Source organism: Lepidochelys olivacea, assembly GCF_965140295.1.
Source record: "Lepidochelys olivacea isolate rLepOli2 genome assembly, chromosome: 2".
NCBI lineage: Eukaryota > Metazoa > Chordata > Testudines > Cheloniidae > Lepidochelys > Lepidochelys olivacea.
This window is the reverse complement of record NC_140412.1, coordinates 46,376,405-46,395,236: the sequence shown is the minus strand read 5'-3', so window position 1 is coordinate 46,395,236 and position 18,832 is coordinate 46,376,405. Positions and strand designations below refer to the sequence as shown.

General features: G+C 42.0%; 1 protein-coding gene across 2 annotated transcripts in view; it reads right to left on the bottom strand.

The window, feature by feature from the left end:
• PIP4P2 (phosphatidylinositol-4,5-bisphosphate 4-phosphatase 2) overlaps window positions 1-18,832 on the bottom strand; it is a 60,149-nt gene that overhangs the window by 6,269 nt on the left and 35,048 nt on the right. For both annotated transcript variants that reach the window (XM_084619850.1, XM_084619849.1), the window contains exon 6: window positions 2,795-2,885. In XM_084619850.1, coding sequence (XP_084475976.1) covers window positions 2,795-2,885 — 91 coding nt within the window. The remainder of the gene's footprint in view (window positions 1-2,794; window positions 2,886-18,832) is intronic.

The window sequence follows — 18,832 nt, the reverse complement described above, 5'->3', positions numbered from 1 at the left end:
TTTTGTTTGTTTTAAACCTGCTGCCTATTAATTTCATTTGGTGACCCCTAGTTCTTGTGTTATGAGGAGAAGTAAATAACACTTCCTTATAGATTTTTATAGACCTCAATCATATTCGCCTTTAGTTGGCTCTTTTCAAAGCTGAGAAGTTCCAGTCTTATTAATTTCTCCTCATATGGAAGCCGTTCCATACCCCTAATAATTTTTGTTGCCCTTTTCTAATTCCAATATATCTTTTTTGAGATGGAACGACCAGATCTGCACAGAGTTTTCATGGTGTGGGCATACCATGGATTTTTACAGAGCCAATACGATATTTTCCATCTTGTAATCTATTCCTTTCTTAATGATTCCCAACATTCTGTTTGCTTTTTTGACTCCAAGATCTCTTTCTTGAGTGGTAACAGCCCAAATTCTTGCCGTTGCCTTTTAATTTCACTGCATGATGCACTGGTCTACTTTTATTGGACAGGCTAAGTAAGAACATCAAGATTACCTTCTCCGCACTTTTTGTTATTTTACATCTCTCTATCTGGCCCTCTTACACATCTGCCTGTAAACACATCTGATGTTCTAAACCTCTCTGCATGTGCAAATCTTTCCACGTCTCTAATAATTTTTGCTGCTCTTCTCATCTCTCCTATATCCATTTTAAGAAAGTACCATCAATATATATAATGCTATATCAATATATGCAACATTAAACTATGTCCCTTTCTAATATAGCCTAACAGCTTGTTTGATTTTTTTTTTTTACCACTACAGCACACTGACCAGGTGTGTTCACTAATCTTTATGAATTGTTACAGTTAAAACAGAATCCATCAATTTCTTTCAAGTAGCTAAAATTATTTTCTTACAGTAAGTATCACTTTGTGCTTGTCTGCATTGTATTTGTCAGTCATTGTGTTGTTTAACTATTTACCTCTCCAGTTACATAGGCTCCTTTTGCAAATTATATCTTCTATCTTACTGTGACAGAATGTATACACACTGTGTTCATACCCTAAACACTATTGAAATAATTTTGTAGAAGGCACGTCTTGTAAGGTACCCTTTGAAAACTTGTAATTTGCTGGTCAGTATGGTCCTGATACGTGGCAACATTGTATGTAAAGTTATAAGATTTGCCTGTAAAGTGTTATTTAACACATGATTCAAACCCCACATCCCTGCCCAAACACAGGGCAGCAAACAAGTCTGTCCTAAACAAAGAAAGGTGTGCTCTGCTTAATTTGCACTTAAGCAGTAAAGAGTCATCACGCAGGAAGGGAAACAAAAAGAAAGCTCAAAGGGGTGATAAAAATCCAGCAGGGAACATTCTTCTCCATAGACTCTTTGTCTCCTAGTGTCCAGCTGGAAATGTTTTTCAAGAGAAGGACTGAAACAATAAAAAGAAGGGACAAATGTCCTAAGGCACCCTTGCCCCTGACCATTATATTCACTGCACCTGAAGCAACAAAGTACTCTGGGGGACAAAACCTGACCTTTAGGGGTTTGGTCAGTAAAGCTGCTGAAAGCATGTGGTGAGAAATTTTGTTTGAATCTGATATAGTTTGTTAAGTTAGGTATTAGTAAACATTTTATCTTGATTTTCCTTTATTTTATCTTTATTTTCCTTTTTGACTTTTATGCCTCATTACTGGTATTTACTTAAAATCTCTCTCTTTGTAGTTACTAAACTTTACTGTTTATCTAATCCAGAGTATTCAAATTGAAGTGTCTGGGTAAATATTTGGGGTGACAAGTTGTGTGCATATCCATCTCTTAAAGGAATAACTGACGGAATATAATTTGTACTGTCCAGAAGAAGGCTGGGTAGCACAGGACATATGTTTCTTGGAGAAAATCTAAGACTGGGGATGTGATGGGGTCACCCTGCAGTATAGCCACCACTGATGACAACCAGAGTGTAACCCAAACGTGGCTGGCAGGCTGGAGGAACATACAGACACTCAGGATGTGGCTTGCATGTCTGTGAGCGACTCAGGTGACAGCTACTTCAGCAAGGCATTGTAAGGCACCCAAGGTTGCAGGGCAGGAGCAACATAACTGCTCATTAGTCTGGACTGTATGCTGGTATGTCACACTTACACAGTGGCCTTAAAGGTGGTCTTGTGCATAGTACTCTATCAGAAGTTTTCTACAGACTATATATATTTTACTCCCGTCCCTCAGGGACAGGAAGGTTTAGCCTACATGGCTTCCAGGCAGTCTCTTGAAGGTAGATCAATATCACAACTAGAGCTGGTCACAAATGTTTTATTGGAAAAAGCTGAATTGTGAAATTGAAACATTCTATTGGAATGGGTCAATTTCAATGAAAGGGCTGATGCAAACCAGACCTAAGAAGCCTAATTTCTTGCCTATATGGCAGGCTGCTGGGGAGCTCGGGCTTCCAAGCTCCTCACCTGGCAGGAGGCCAAGGAGCATTCCTTCTTTCAGAAACACTAAAATGTTCCCGTTGAGGGAATGCTTCAGAGTTTCCAAAACTAAGCATTGTGAAATTTCAGTTCTGCAAAAAATGTTGAGGTTTTGGCTTTTCATCCCAAATCAGGAATAATTTTTTTTCCAAAACCTCCAAGTTTCTCATGGAACTGAAATAGAGTGTCCCAGCCAGCTCTAATCACCACCTTAAAAGAGCCCACCAGCCTTTTAAAGTTGCATGCCAGAGCGTAAGTACGTGATTAATGGGATGGTGACAGGCAATACTGAGGTAAAAATTGAAGAGACTCTACTTAAATGCTGGAAAAGGGAGCAGACCCACTGAAAATTAATTAAGTGCATTACTCACAGTTAATCCAACTCCAATGAAGATGCATATCATTCCAATGGTAATGTATGTACAGCAGCGTCTTCGTGGGAGTGCACTTCCGACAGAGGAACTGTACATGAAACGTTTATTAGATTAGATCCAGACAAAAATTTAAAACCATTTAATGTATGCCATGTTAATGTTATATCACTTTAGATTTTAATCAAAATGTTGTGTGGTACCAAGTCAAACATCTTACAGAAACAGAAGTATATTACCTCAACACTATACCTTTATCAACCAAACTTGTAATTTCACCCCTCACCCAAAAAAAAAAAAAGACATCAAGTTAGTTTGACAGGATCTATTTTCCATAAACCCATGGTGATTTGAATTAATTAGATTACCCTCCTTTAGTTCATTATTAATCAAGTCCCATATCAGCTGCTCCATTATCTTGCCTGGAATCGATGAAAGGCTGACATGCCTATAATTACCCAGTCACCCCATTTACCCTTTTTAAAAATTGGCACAACATTAGTTTTCTTGCAGTCTTCTGGAACTTCAGCAGTGCTCGAAGGCTTATTTAAAAATAAAATAAATAAATAAAAAATAATCAACATTAACGGTCCAGCAAACTCCTCAGCCAGCATTTTTAAAACTTATGGGCACAAGCTATCTGGACTTGCTGATCTGAAAGTGTGACTTTAGTAGCTCCTGTTTAACATCCTCCTGAGACAGTAGCAGAACAGAAAGAATGTTATCATATAATGAGACTCATCTGTTTTTCCCCCCAAATACAGAACAGAAATATTTACTGAACACTTCTCCCTTTTCTGCATCATTATTTATCATTCTCCACTTCCATCTACTGATGAACCAATGCCATCGTCAGAATTCTTTTTCTTCCTAATATATTGGAAAAACTTCTTATTGTCCTTAACGCTGATGGTAATAGATTCTTCCTTTTGCTCCTTGCGTTCCTTTGTCAATTTTCTACAATTCTTAACTTCTGGTTTATATTCTTTACTATCAACTTCCCCTTTGTCTTCTGTATTCACTGAGCCCACTCAGTGAGAGCCGATTGTTGGAGAGAAGCATCAAATTTTGACAACATAGCTGAACCCACTGTAGCGTCCATGACAGGAAAAAGTCAGTTTTGCTTTCATAAAATCATAGAATATCAGGGTTGGAAGGGACCTCAGGAGGTCATTTAGTCCAACCCCCTACTCAAAGCACGACCAATCCCCAACTAAATCATCCCAGCCAGGGCTTTGTCAAGCCTGACCTTAAAAACTTCAAAGGAAGGAGATTCTGCCACCTCCCTAGGTAACACATTCTAGTGTTTCACCGTTCTCCTAGTGAAAAAGTTTTTCCTAATATCCAACCTAAACCTCCCCCACTGCAACTTGAGACCATTACTCCTTGTTCTGTCATCAGCTACCTCTGAGAACAGTCTAGATCCATCCTCTTTGGAACCCCCTTTCAGGTAGTTGAAAGCAGGTATCAAATCCCCCCTCATTCTTCTCTTCCGCAGACTAAACAATCCCAGTTCCCTCAGCCTCTCCTCATAAGTCATGTGTTCCAGACCCCTAATCATTTTTGTTGCCCTTCGCTGGACTCTCTCCAATTTATCCACATCCTTCTTGTAGTGTGGGGCCCAAAACTGGACACAGTACTCCAGATGAGGCCTCACCAATGTCGAACAGAGGGGAACGATCACGTCCCTCGATCTGCTCGCTATGCCCCTACTTATACATACCAAAATGCCATTGGCCTTCTTGGCAACAAGGGCACACTGTTGACTCATATCCAGCTTCTCGTCCACTCTAACCCCTATGTCCTTTTCTACAGAACTGCTGCCGAGCCATTCGGTCCCTAGTGTGTAGCGGTGCATGGGATTCTTCCATCCTCAGTGCAGGACTCTGCACTTGTCCTTGTTGAACCTCATCAGATTCTTTTGGCCCAATCCTCCAATTTGTCTAGGGCCCTCTGTATCCTATCCCTACCCTCCAGCGTATCTACCTCTCCTCACAGTTTAGTGTCATCTGCAAACTTGCTGAGGGTGCAATCCACACCATCCTCCAGATCATTCATGAAGATATTGAACAAAACCAACCCGAGGACCAACCCTTTGGGCACTCCACTTGATACCGGCTGCCAACTAGACATGGAGCCATTGATCACTACCCGTTGAGCCCGACAATCTAGCCAGCTTTCTATCCACCTTACAGTCCATTCATCCAGTCCATACTTCTTTAACTTGCTGGCAAGAATACTGTGGGAGACAGTGTCAAAAGCTTTGCTAAAGTCAAGGAACAACATGTCCACTGCTTTCCCCTCATCCACAGAGCCAATTATCTCGTCATAGAAGGCAATTAGATTGGTCAGGCATGACTTGCCCTTGGTGAATCCATGCTGACTGTTCCTGATCACTTTCCTCTCCTCTAAGTGCTTCAGAATTGATTCCTTGAGGACCTGCTCCATGATTTTTCTGGGGACTGAGGTGAGGCTCACTGGCCTGTAGTTCCCCGGATGCTCCTTCTTCCCTTTTTTAAAAGATGGGCACTACATTAGCTTTTTTCCAGTCGTCTGGGGCTTCCCCAGATCGCCATGAGTTTTCAAAGATAATGGCCAATGGCTCTGCAATCACATCCGCCAACTCCTTTAGCACTCTTGGAGGCAGCGCATCCGGCCCCATGGACTTGTGCTCGTCCAGCTTTTCTAAATAGTCCCAAAACACTTCTTTCTTCACAGACGGCTGGTCACCTCCTCCCCATGCTGTGCTGCCCAGTGCAGTAGTCTGGGAGCTGACCTTGTTCGTGAAGACAGACGCAAAAAAAGCATTGAGTACATTAGCTTTTTCCACATCCTCTGTCACTAGGTTGCCTCCCTCATTCAGTAAGGGGCCCACACTTTCCTTGACTTTTTTCTTGTTGCTAACATACCTGAAGAAACCCTTCTTGTTACTCTTAACATCTCTTGCTAGCTGCAACTCCAGGTATGATTTGGCCTTCCTAATTGCACTCCTGCATCCCCAAGCAATATTTTTATACTCTTCCCTGGTCATTTGTCCAATCTTCCACTTCTTGTAAGCTTCTTTTTTTTGTGTTCAAGATCAGCAAGGATTTCACTGTTAAGCCAAGCTGGTCGCCTGCCATATTTACTATTCTTTCTACACATCGGGATGGTTTGTCCCTGTAACCTCAATAAGGATTCTTTAAAATACAGCCAGCTCTCCTGGACTCCTTTCCCCCTTATGTTATTCTCCCAGGGGATCCTGCCCATCAGTTCTCTGAGGGAGTCAAAGTCTGCTTTTCTGAAGTCCAGGGTCCGTATTCTGCTGCTCTCCTTTCTTCCCTGTGTCAAGATCCTGAACTCGACCATCTCATGGTCACTGCCTCCCAGGTTCCCATCCACTTTTGCTTCCCCACTAATTCTTCCTGGTTTGTGAGCAGCAGGTCAAGAAGAGCTCTGCGCCTAGTTGGTTCCTCCAGCACTTGCATCAGAAAATTGTCCCCTACACTTTCCAAAAACTTCCTGGATTGTCTGTGCACCTGGATTGTATTGCTCTCCCAGCAGATATCAGGATGATTGAAGTCTTCAATGAGAACCAGGGCCTGCGATCTAGTAACTTCCATGAGTTGCCGGAAGAAAGCCTCGTCCAGCTCATCCCCCTGGTCCGGTGGTCTATAGCAGACTCCCACCACGACATCACCCTTGTTGCTCACACTTCTAAACTTAATCCAGAGACACTCAGGTTTTTCTGCAGCTTCGAGCAGTCACACTGCTCCCTTACATACAATGCAACTCCCCCACCTTTTCTGCCCTGCCTGTCCTTCCTGAACAATTTATATCCATCCATGACAGTACTCCAGCCATGTGAGTTATCCCACCAAGTCTCTGTTATTCCAATCACATCATAATTCCTTGACTGTGCCAGGACTTCCAGTTCTCCCTGTTTGTTTCTCAGGCTTCTTGCATTTGTGTATAGGCACTTGAGATAACTCGCTGATCGTCCCTCTTTCTCAGTATGAGGCAGGACCCCTGCTTTAACTGAACAATTTACTGGACAATAAAATTAAAATTGCAGGAGCACTAATATGGGCTCCATGATTTTCCTGATAAGGTGACAGTGGATTTGGGGAGCAGGGTGGAGGATTTACTTTCCATTAAGACATTAACAGTGTGGCTCTACACAGGTACAAGTATCCCCCTGTATGGATCAGATTACAGAATCAGGACTTTATTTTTCAGGCTCAACTTCCACTGGGAACTATCAGTGCCCACTGTGGTAAGAGAATGGGCATATCAAGTGGGATCCTACAGGGATCGGCCCTGGGTCCAATTCTGTTCAATATCTTCAGCAATGATTTAGATAATGGCATAGAGAATACACTTAAGTTTGTGGACGACACCAAGCTGGGAGGAGTTGCAAGTGCTTTGGAGGATAGGATTAAAATTCAAAATGACCTGGACAAATTGGGGAAATGGTCTGAAGTAAATAAGATTAAATATGATAAGGACAAATGCAAAGCACTTAGGAAGGAACCATCAGTTGCACACATACAAAATCAGAAATGACTTTCTAGGAAGGGGTACTGCGGAAAGGAATCTGGGGGTCATAGTGGATCACAAGCTAAACATGAGTCAACAGTGTAACACTGATGCAAAAAAAGGGGAAGAAAAAAAAAGAATAAAATGTCAAAAAAAAACATGACCTATAAGGGGAGATTGAAAAAATTGGGTTTGCTTAAGAAGAGAAGACTGAGGGGGGGGGACATGATAACAATTTTCAAGTACATAAAGGTTGTTACAAAGAAGAGGGAGAAAAATTGTTCTTGTTAACCTCTGAGGATAGGACAAGAAACAATAGGCTTAAATTGCAGCAAGGTAAGTTTAGCTTGGACATTAGGAAAAAATTCCTGTCAGAGTAGATAAACCATGGAATAAACTGCCTAGGGCAGTTGTGAAATCTCTTCATTGGACGTTTTTAAGAGCAGGTTAGACAAACACCTGTCAGGGATGATCCAGATAATACTTAGTCCTGCCTTGAGTCCAGTGGACTGGACAAGACGACCTCTCGAGGTCCTTTCCAGTCCTACGATTAATTTTACTGTTGAATGTAGGGTATATATCTAGAACTTGGATTGACTATTACCACCAAGTGTAGCACTAATGTTAGTGATGATAGGTGTCCCAATCAACCTAGCCTTCTCCCTGCCTTCTGGAAAATTCTTAATTGGCCCCAGGTGTCTTAACTGACCTGGAGCAGCTGCCATTTCACTTATCCTGGTACCAGGGATTTGTTTAGCCTGGAGCTAATATATCTATCTCCCACTGGAGATAGATATATTATGTATCTATAGCCATCTGGCCTTGCCCCGTCAGAGTTTGTATTCCATGACTGCTTAGTTTGCTTAAGAGCCTTTGGTGAGGGAGCCTTTCCCGGTCAAAGGCTTTCTGAAAGTCCAAGTACACTATATCCATTGGATCAACCTTGTCCAAATGTTTGTTTGACCCCCCCTCAGAGAATTCTGATAGATTGCTGAGGCATGATTTCCCTTTACAAAAGCTATGTTGGCTCTTCTCCAACAAATCATGTTCATTTATGTGTCTGATAATTCTGTTCTTTACTATAGATTTTGTCCATTAACAGCTGCCCACTTACCATCCTCTCTCCAGCATCTCTTTTTAATAAGAAAACGTCACGGGGAAAGTGGTAGTGTCAGCTACAGTTTATTCCTGTATTCCACATATTGCACGGATCCCTGTTGGTCTTGTTTCAGGCTGGGGTACCTTCCAGGACCAGTTTTATTACTGGTGTTTGATGTCCCTCTGGTAATGGACAAGGGTAATATTTGTATATTGACGTTAGTAGAGCTTTCAGCAGTTTCTAATATTTTTAACCAGGAAGTATTGTTGGCTGTTTCCAGGATTGAGTGAGGATGGATGGAGGGGTTCTGTATTTGGGTTTAGTTTGGGGGTTTTGTTTGGTTGGTTCATGTTCACCCTTATTGCTTAAAACATGGCTGCTAAGATGGGAGCAATAAAATGCTACTGCATGACACTGGATAACCTTATAGAATATCAGGGTTGGAAGGGACCTCAGGAGGTCATCTAGTCCAACCCCCTGCTCAAAAGCAGGACCAATCCCCAACTAAATCATCCCAGCCAGGGCTTTGTCAAGCCTGACCTTAAAAACTTCTAAGGAAGGAGATTCCACCACCTCCCTAGGCAACGCATTCCAGTGTTTCATCACCCTCCTAGTGAAAAAGTTTTTCCTAATATCCAACCTAAACCTCCCCCACTGCAACTTGAGACCATTACTCCTTGTCCTGTCCTCTTCCACCACTGAGAATACTCTAGAACCATCCTCTCTGGAACCACCTCTCAGGTAGTTGAAAGCAGCTATCAAATCCCCCCTCATTCTTCTCTTCTGCAGACTAAACAATCCCAGTTCCCTCAGCCTCTCCTCATAAGTCATGTGTTCCAGACCCCTAATCATTTTTGTTGCCCTTCGCTGGACTCTCTCCAATTTATCCACATCCTTCTTGTAGTGTGGGGCCCAAAACTGGACACAGTACTCCAGATGAGGCCTCACCAATGTCGAATAGAGGGGGACGATCACGTCCCTCGATCTGCTCGCTATGCCCCTACTTATACATCCCAAAATGCCATTGCCCTTCTTGGCAACAAGGGCACACTGCTGACTCATATCCAGCTTCTCGTCCACTGTCACCCCTAGGTCCTTTTCCGCAGAACTGCTGCCTAGCCATTCGGTCCCTAGTCTGTAGCTGTGCATTGGGTTCTTCCGTCCTAAGTGCAGCACCCTGCACTTATCCTTATTGAACCTCATCAGATTTCTTTTGGCCCAATCCTCCAATTTGTCTAGGTCCCTCTGTATCCTATCCCTGCCCTCCAGCGTATCTACCACTCCTCCCAGTTTAGTATCATCCGCAAATTTGCTGAGAGTGCAATCCACACCATCCTCCAGATCATTCATGAAGATATTGAACAAGACCGGCCCCAGGACTGACCCCTGGGGCACTCCACTTGAGACCGGCTGCCAACTAGACATGGAGCCATTGATCACTACCCGTTGAGCCCGACAATCTAGCCAACTTTCTACCCACCTTATAGTGCATTCATCCAGCCCATACTTCCTTAACTTGCTGACAAGAATACCTTTTCGTTTTTTGTCCAGATGCCTAGGTGTCATGGTGCTAACTATAAATCACTTAAACTTAATATAAAGGGTGTAAAGTTTGAACAAATGACTCTTCTTGTTACTAATCAGAATTGATCTGTCTGGGCTAGGGGAATCTCAGAAGTAAAATTTCCAATATTAGCAGCCCCTAGCTGATACTTTTAGGGTCTTGTGTATGGTCTCTAAGTTACTCATAGGTAATAATAGCAGGTTATTTTGGATAATATGCCAGAAATTTTGGGTGCTATCCAAACTTTTGAGTTCTCCATCCTGCACTGATGCAAAGAGGTTTTCTGCCTTAAATAAAACTGTAGCACTGTCTTGCTTGTCTATGGTGGCTAACAGTTTTGCTTGATTGTTGCGTGCCTCTTACCTCAGGGCTTGCCGTACTGGAATAGAACAGCCAGGCCAGCAGAGGAGCTGTGAGATCTGTTGAGTCTATAACCAGAATAACTTCAAAAGTGTGTGTGTGTTTATGGGGGGAGAGTGTGGTAGTGGAGAATAGCATTAAATATGGGGTGTTGAGGGAACAGAAGAATATTTTAAAATATTCAGACAAAAGATTCCATTTTAGGCAAGGTTTACTTTTGGCATAAGTTTTCTCATCCCTACTACTACTGCCATCTCCCAAAATAAAATTAACCAAGGCATCAAGGGGCAGAGAGCTGACTGAGTTAGACAGCTCTTTAGCAACAGGCTGCTTAATCTAATCTTGCCTAGCTTCTTCCCCAGCCTGTAATATTGTGTATTAAAGGTGGATTGCTGAAGTAGGGTTTTAGTCAAACTTGTTTAGTTTGGCAGGTCTGAAGACAAGGTTCCTGCCCCCAGAGTTTTCAGTCCAGATGATGACTAATAGCCCAAGGATTTGTTTGCTTTGCTTGTTGACAATGATTTGTACAGTTAATTTAATTTTCAGATGCATCACAAGAATGTAGGAAAGAAAAATGATTTGTCACATGCTCTTGGCAAAGTTATCGAGTTGAAACTTGTCGAAATGTTTGTGTAAACTCTAAAGGATTTTGGTATTTAGAATCATCATGATCCTCTTATATATGCAAATATTACATTTTCATGTTTCATGACTGGTAGAAAAACTGTTTTATGCTTTTAGGAAGAATTCAAACAGAGTTATTCTGTCAGTGAAAAACTCTGAACAAGTTATTCCAGGGAATTGTTTATGTAATCGCAATGTGAAATTTAGGAGTTTGTTAGTGTTTAGAGACTCTCCTCTCTGTGAAGATAGAAACTGATTTTTAGTTTTGCCATTTCTGGATTGTCTTTTATTAACAGATCTAAAAGAATCTATTATATTGTAGCCTCACAAGTCACACTAAAGTCTTTAAACATAAAGTTTTTTTATGCACTCAAAAAGAGACACTTACCTTGGTGTACCTCAAAACTGAATAAAGACCTTATTTTCCCTTCTAAATTTAGGTGACCTAATTTTAAACTCTGAATTTACCAGGCTTTTGCTGGACTAATGAATGTAACATTGAGGGTAGAAAGTGTTGTCATAAGAATGGCCATACAGGGTCAGACCAAAGGTCCATTTAGCCCAGTATCCTGTCTTCCGACAGTGGCCAGTGCCAGGTGCCCCAGAGGGAATGAACAGAACAGGTAATGATCAAGTGATCCTTTCTCTGTCACTCATTCCCAGCTTCTGGCAAACAGAGGCTAGGGTCACCATCCCTGCCCATCCTAAGTAATAGCCATTGATGGACCTATCCTCCATAAACTTATCTAGTTATTTTTCTTTTCTTTTTCTGTCCAGTGGTTAGAGTTAGGGTCTTGAAGTTGGGACTGCTGAGCTTTACTCCTACTTCTGCCTTTGACTCACTGTGTAACTTTGCACAAGATACTTAACCACCATCTGAGGCAGAGAAATTATTTTCCTTTGTAGTCTTAAATAGTACCATAGGTGTGCCTGGTATGTTAGACAAGTCAAAGCACCGGTTCCTGCCCTGAGGAGCTTCCAATCCTAATTTAAATTTAACACAGCATGGTTGGACAATTTAAAAAAAAAAAAAAAAAAAAAAGCCGGGGAAGGGAGTATGGGGGAGTGAAGTCTAGGAGTGTGAAATATCCTGAGAGATTCTTATTGTTACTTACACATTTTCCGTCTGTTCTGCTTATTTGGTTAGTGTTTACAAATATTAAAATTTGGGAGATGGTGTCCGAAATAAGATATGAAATGCTGTTTACCACAAATAGGTATGTCTTGTCTTTGAGAGACGGTACATTAGGATTTATACAATGGTTTTCAAAGTATTTAAAGATCTTCTGATTTAAAAAGCGCGGTGGAAGTGCTAAGTGTTGTTACAACATTAGTGCTACACTTGGTGGTAATAGTCAATCCAAGTTCTAGATATATACCCTACATTCCCTTTTCATTCCCTTTGTAGCATCTGGCATTGGTCACTGTTGGAAGATAGGATACTGAGCTAGATGGACCATTGGTCTGACCCAGTGTAGCCATTCTTACGTTATAAAAAAGGTTTCTTGAACAAAGACCTAGCCAGTACTTGTCTAAATGAGCTGGATATCTGTCCTCCTCAAAAGGAAACAACATTAATAATGGGATTCAAATCTCCCCTTTGTTCTCAGGCAGATATGAAGGACTAGAGTCAATCTCCAAAGGTAACATTTCCCCAAAAACATCTACACTCAGTAAGCCAAACTGGGAGAATAAACCAGCAAATACCACATCTTTGAAAATCTATTCCTACACTTCTCGTGAACGAGCCAGTTCAGCTGAATCTAATCAATCTTATCTTTGAAAAAGATTGACCGTTCCCTTGTGTGGAAACACACAATTTAACTAAATTCTGACAGGAGAAACCATAAGTAACTTGATACACTCCTGAGAGTTGGGATTTCACAGATGCTATGGCTAAGGAGGAAACAAAGTCTCCTCACCTTGATCACTCCAGAAACAGCTAAGAGTTGTCTGTGATGCAACTGATCAGACTTCAGTTAAGCCTTCCACCACTGTTGCTGGACATTGTGTACCATGGTGACTTCTGAGGACGATGAAGGAGGGAGCAATATTTCAGATGTCCTGGTGTTACTGGTCGTAAAAAAAAAAAAAAAAAACCCACACCCCTGCCCTTTATAAATTTATACTAGACCACTAAGAAGATATCCCAGTGATTGTGAAGCAATATCCCCAAAACTTTCTGGTATTTTATTGGCTCTCTGTCTCTAAGTACAGAAGTCCAGATCCAATACTCCAGACTAAATCTATTACACTCACAGGAGCAAGGAAAGGACCTGATTTCAGCGAGGAGATAATCTGTGACAACAGGTTATTTCTTAATATCCTATAGTTTCAGTCCCACCATGCAGGTCAAAAACATGAGTATGCCCACTGATAGTCTCTGTCTCAGTTCTTATCTGGCACTTCCCACAGTTGTCCTAGAGGCCACGCACTCCAAAGAAAACACTTGGACATGCTTTAGTACAGGAGGACCTCAGCTCCCTTCCATGATATGCAACACTGACCACACTAAGCAGTTTGGTTTCGGAAAATCAGTGCAAAGCACACACACAATACTTCTGCCAACCATTTTTGTGCCTGCACATTGTGGCACCTATCTCACAATTGCAGCTACAGCTCCCTAAAAAAGATGCAGAGCATGCCAGTGGGGGCATGGCTGACAACATATACCTCATATTATAGGCATACAATGTATGTACACAGATATATATTGCTGGCATTGGGGTATGGGAGAGAAAGACATGGCGTCCTTTCAGGCAGCTAGCAGCCATGGGAGAGCCAAAAGGGAGCAATGCCTGTATCCTTCTGCCACATTCCATCTTGGTTCCACACATCTTACTACTCTGCACACTAAAGCTGAACTAAAAGTCAATGTTGGGAGATAAAAGTTCACCAGGTAGATATCTAATAGAGTATCTTCGTCAATACTGAAAGCTACAAATAGGAACATCCAGTAAGAAAAATAGGGGCACATTTTTTAATTCCTTCATAAGACAGTGAATACAGAAAGCAACTTGGAGGGCCAGAGAGGGAGAACTGTAAATATTTTACTAAAATATATGGACTGTCCCTCCTAACTAGGGATGATTTGCATATATCATACCACTCTCAATTAAGCACCTCCTAAACCCGGTAGTCCTTCCTGCTAAAGGAACAAGAGTAAAACTTTAGAATTGATTTTCTCATATTTCAAGTGACTCAAGGCTGAAGCTGAAAAAATGAGGCTTCCTTTGGATATTGCTATACCTATATAAATTCTCAACAGAAATGTACAACAAGACAAAGAAAAGCTAAACAGTTAATAGACTGTCACAGGACAAACCAGAAACTTCCCGGCTGAAGCTAATTAAAACCCCAGCAAGGCCTCACATGGTTAACATGTGACGAGAATTCTTTAAACAGTCTTCTTGGGAAGCTTTCAAATGGATTGGTTTAAGCTGCTTTACTGCACTTGTATTTATCTACAAGAAATTTCCAAATGTTCTGAGTACAAGAAAAAGCTTCCTCAAGCTAATACACTGCCTTGTGATACAAGCAATTTTAGCCTTATCTCAAGGTGCCAGGGGCTGAAGTTACACATCTGACCACTAGAAACCATCAGTTAATGGTTCCTTCACAGTCAAACAGAACTGCTCTTGACACACTAGCTGTTCTTGAAAGAATGTTTCATCTGGAAGCCTCACCTAAAGGATTTTTGAAAAAATAAACTGTGCTAAAAACAAAAGTAAAGGCAAGGTTAACACTATACCTCAAGGGAAAATCCAGAGTTGGTTTGGTTGTTTTTCATTTGTTTTAAAGAGAAGGCCTGCGGTCAAAAAGAAAATCTGTGGGACAGCAGGAAATTGACCCTGGGTCTCCCAAGTCTCAGGTTAGTACCTTAAATGCTAGGCCAGCGATCACCAACCGGTCGATCGCCATCGACTGGTCAATCCTAGAGACTTTCCCAGTCAGTCACAATCTCTGGTGGTGTAGCGGCGCTGCTGCTAAGGCAGGTTCCCAGCCTGCCCCTGCCTCAAGCCACTCCTGGAAGCAGCCAGTGCGGCACCGTGGGGGTGGGGAGGCAGGGGTCTCGGAGTGTTGCCCCTTGCTGCAAGCACCGCCCCTGCAGCTCCCATTGGCCGGGAACAGGGAACTGTGGCAACATGCCACCCACTGACCCCTCAGGGGCTGCAGAGGCGCTTTGGCCCCTTCCGGGAGTGGCATGGGGTTGGGGCAGGCAAGCAGCCTGCCTTAGCCTCACTGCGCCACCAACCAGGAGATGCCCGAGATAAGTGCCGCCCGGCAGGAGACCACACCGCAACCCCCAGCCTTGAGCCCCCTCCTGGAGCCAGCTCCCCATACCCCCTCCTGCACCCCAAACCTCTGCCCCAGCCCTGAGCCCCCTCCCAGAGCCAGCACCCCATAACCCCTCCTGCACCCCAAACCCCTGCCCCAGCCCTGACCTGACCCCTTCCCCCTCCCAAGCAGCACCCCATACCCCCTCCTGCACTCCAATGCTCTGCCCCAGCCTGGAGCCACCTACTGCACCCGAACTCCCTCCCAGAGCTTTCACCCCTCACCCCCTCCTGTACCCCAATACCTGCCCCAGGCTCAGCCTGGAGCTCCTTGCCACACTGAGAACCCCTTGGCCCCAGCCCAAAGCCCATACCCCGAACTCCAACCCCATGCCCCAGCCTGGCTAAAGCGATTGAGGGTGGGGGAGAGTGAAGGGGTAGGGCAGATTCTGGGTTGCTCTTAATAATTCAAAAAGCGATCTTGGGCATAAAAAGGTTGGAGACCACTGTGCTATATCACGCTTTTTCTGAGTGTGAAAGTAGTAATAATAAGCAGGTTTCTTTCAGAAGACAGACACTTCTGCACTTTATTTAAAACAAACCAAAAAAACCCTATATAAATGTGAAAAACTAGACAATGGAATGTTAAACTTACAAAATCAAGTACTCAAGAGTCAGGAAACCCCTAAAAAGAGTTAAACTTTTTCTTACATTAGCTTGACCGCATTGTAGATCCTGTATATTTCAAGATACCCATTAATGACTACCTATAATTAGGTGAAAGTTGTTATTAACAAAATGGCAGGAATAGAAGATACTCACATTCTACATTCACACTGTGGCAGAAATCCTCACTTTTAATGTTTCCTGACTTCAGTGTTTGATTTTGCAAACTTAACACTGAAACAACCCTAGGTCTTCTGCCTTTACTTTCCATAGCTATGGGGGTTTGTTTTTTTTTCTCCCTGCCCAATAAAATAAGAAGCGGGGAGAAGAGATAAAGCTATAACCTTATGCAACATTTTAGGGGAGAAAAGACAGAACATCTTTTTACCCAACAGAAACAGAAGGGTGACCAACATTCTCATTTTTACAGTAGAATTTGAGGCTTAGAGAAGTTAAGACGTGAGTCGTCTAAGGTCATACACAAATCTATACCAGCAAGGGGAATAAAAATAAAAGGTTATTTTGACTCCCAGTATATGGTCTTAGCAACTCGGTTACAATACCTCAATAAATGGAAGAATTTTTTTGCTACAGATCTTACACTTTTTAAAAAGCATTAAATATAGAAAAATTAGATACTGTCATATCCCAAATTACAGAACCATGTGAACAGTAATTTCATAACACTATTTGAAAAGTTATCTGAAAACACTTTGTCCCTCATAGTTTAGGCTCTATCTGCACTGGAAGCACAACAATTTTGGAAGAAATCAGTTCCATCACAGTTGTTCCATAACCAGTCACAACACAGTTCCATACTGTTGTTTTCCTATAAATAACTAACTTTATGTCCAAAAGTAATCTAGAAGAGAAGATGTGTTAAGAACGAATCCAGACCATCTGCTACGGGAGGCATGCCATTGGGTGGCTGGAGAACATGCAAAAGGGATGATTGAGAGATTCCCTCCATTGAACGTTATTTAGACAGGGAAAACTTATGGGATTTAACAAAAGCCGTCATGCAAAGAGCAGCCCGGGATAGGCAGAGTCTTGTTCGTGTTCGGATGTCTGATGGTGCAGGAAGGTTTGAGATTCGGTATAGACAAAACCTTAGCTATGGTTCCATTTTTAATCTGTTCTTCACCTTCAGAATAGCAGGAGTGTCAAACCAGGTTCTCTATGGAGGTCCAGAAGAAGCAAATTCTCCATTCTTAAATGAAGGGGCAAGACTTTTGAGTATTTAATCAAAGACTTCTTCTTCAGGAGTATGACAAACGAGATTTAAGAGGGGCGAAAACCCACCACCAAAGAGCTTTAAGTAATCTGAATAAAAAGCCTTCTCCCCTCTAATCATGTTTCTTCCTTGGTAACTGTGAGCTTATAATCCTATCATTTCTCAAGTTGTCCAGAGAATCTTCCAGGAAGAAGAGGGTAGACAAGTACTGAATTTATAAAGTAAAAAACCAAGGAGAGGAAACTTCATTTCCTCACACACATTTCTTCCCCAGAGCGGAGCTAAAAACAAAAAAATAACTTTCAGACCTGTTTAAAAATACACTGCACAGAAACAAAAAGAAAAAGGCAAAATCCATTTACACCTCTTTGCAAGGTCACTTTCAAGGTCCCATGGACACTATAAAACAGAACAGTATTGTGACTGGGTCCCCTCACACAGCTGTATTTGAAGTTCTGATGGAACCATAGATCGTTTGTGAGTAACTTCTTATATTAGCCAGAGCGAGTATAAATTTTAGAGCTTTCATTACTGCTTCTTCATTAAGGGATTCAACAGATACACAGGCTGTTCATGCCAATTTACTGAAGTAGTTTAAATGGAAGTGAACCATTTTGCTCTCTGCATTTATATTTTCATCTTATAAATGGTTTCTGTCACTTTACAAGGAATCATCCTGCAGGCACTCATTGTCATATGACGTGAAATCCCACTCCCCCTTCCACCAAAACTGACGGTTAAACTTGTGACATCAGAGGAAAAAAAGCAAGAAACATTTACAGTTACGGGCCCAAAACAGCATGTTTTCCCAACAGCCAGACATAAAAAGCTGGTACCATCGGTGTTGTGAAGACGCTGCGTATGAATCCAATTTAACTGCTTGTTTTGTTTCTTTCAATATATCAAACCTAACCTTATTTTAAAACTACATGCACTCTCAAAAGTGTTTACATTCTATGGGGCACAACTTTATGTATTAGAATTCATTTTTCTGGGCGCCAACCTGGTCTCTACTGGTGTATGCAAGTTATTTGTACAGTGCATAAAAGAAACACATTCAAATGTGAGTCCGTGGCTGTTAATTTCACCATCCTTTCTGTGTTCGCCACTGGAAGTTATGTTGTTAACCTAAGTCAGATTTTCATATTTGCTAAAGTGCTCAAATGATTCAGCAGTCAGTCTCAGTTACAAAATACCTCAGGCAGTTAGGAGCCTTAGTCACTTAAATTATACCCTAAAATCCCTGCTTTAGGAACTGATCTTTTCTTGTCAGAATTACAAACCCCCTCTCCCTTCCCCACCCCAAAACCCCCCTTCAAGTGCATGAAGAGGTCCACCAACCAAACAATACAAAGCTACAGCTACGAAGTTTAAGATTGTGTCCCCTCAAGTCCCAAGGCTAGGGGCTTGCACTTGATACAAAGTTATGCCACAATACTCCATGCCTTCAAAAAACTTCTCTGTTATCCATCAAGATAGTTGCAGCTTGCACATTAAAACAGTTTCAGTAAAAGTCCAGGTTTATTATGTATACTGGACCATAGGTGTGCTTGTCCCTTTAAGAACAAATCAAATAAGAAGTCCTTGCTCCAAAGAGATTATACAACAAAAGACAACAACAAAGAAGCGGGGAGAGAGGATGAGGATTATAGCAATAACATCAGGTGGTATACTTGTTACCATCATGCTGGTTCAT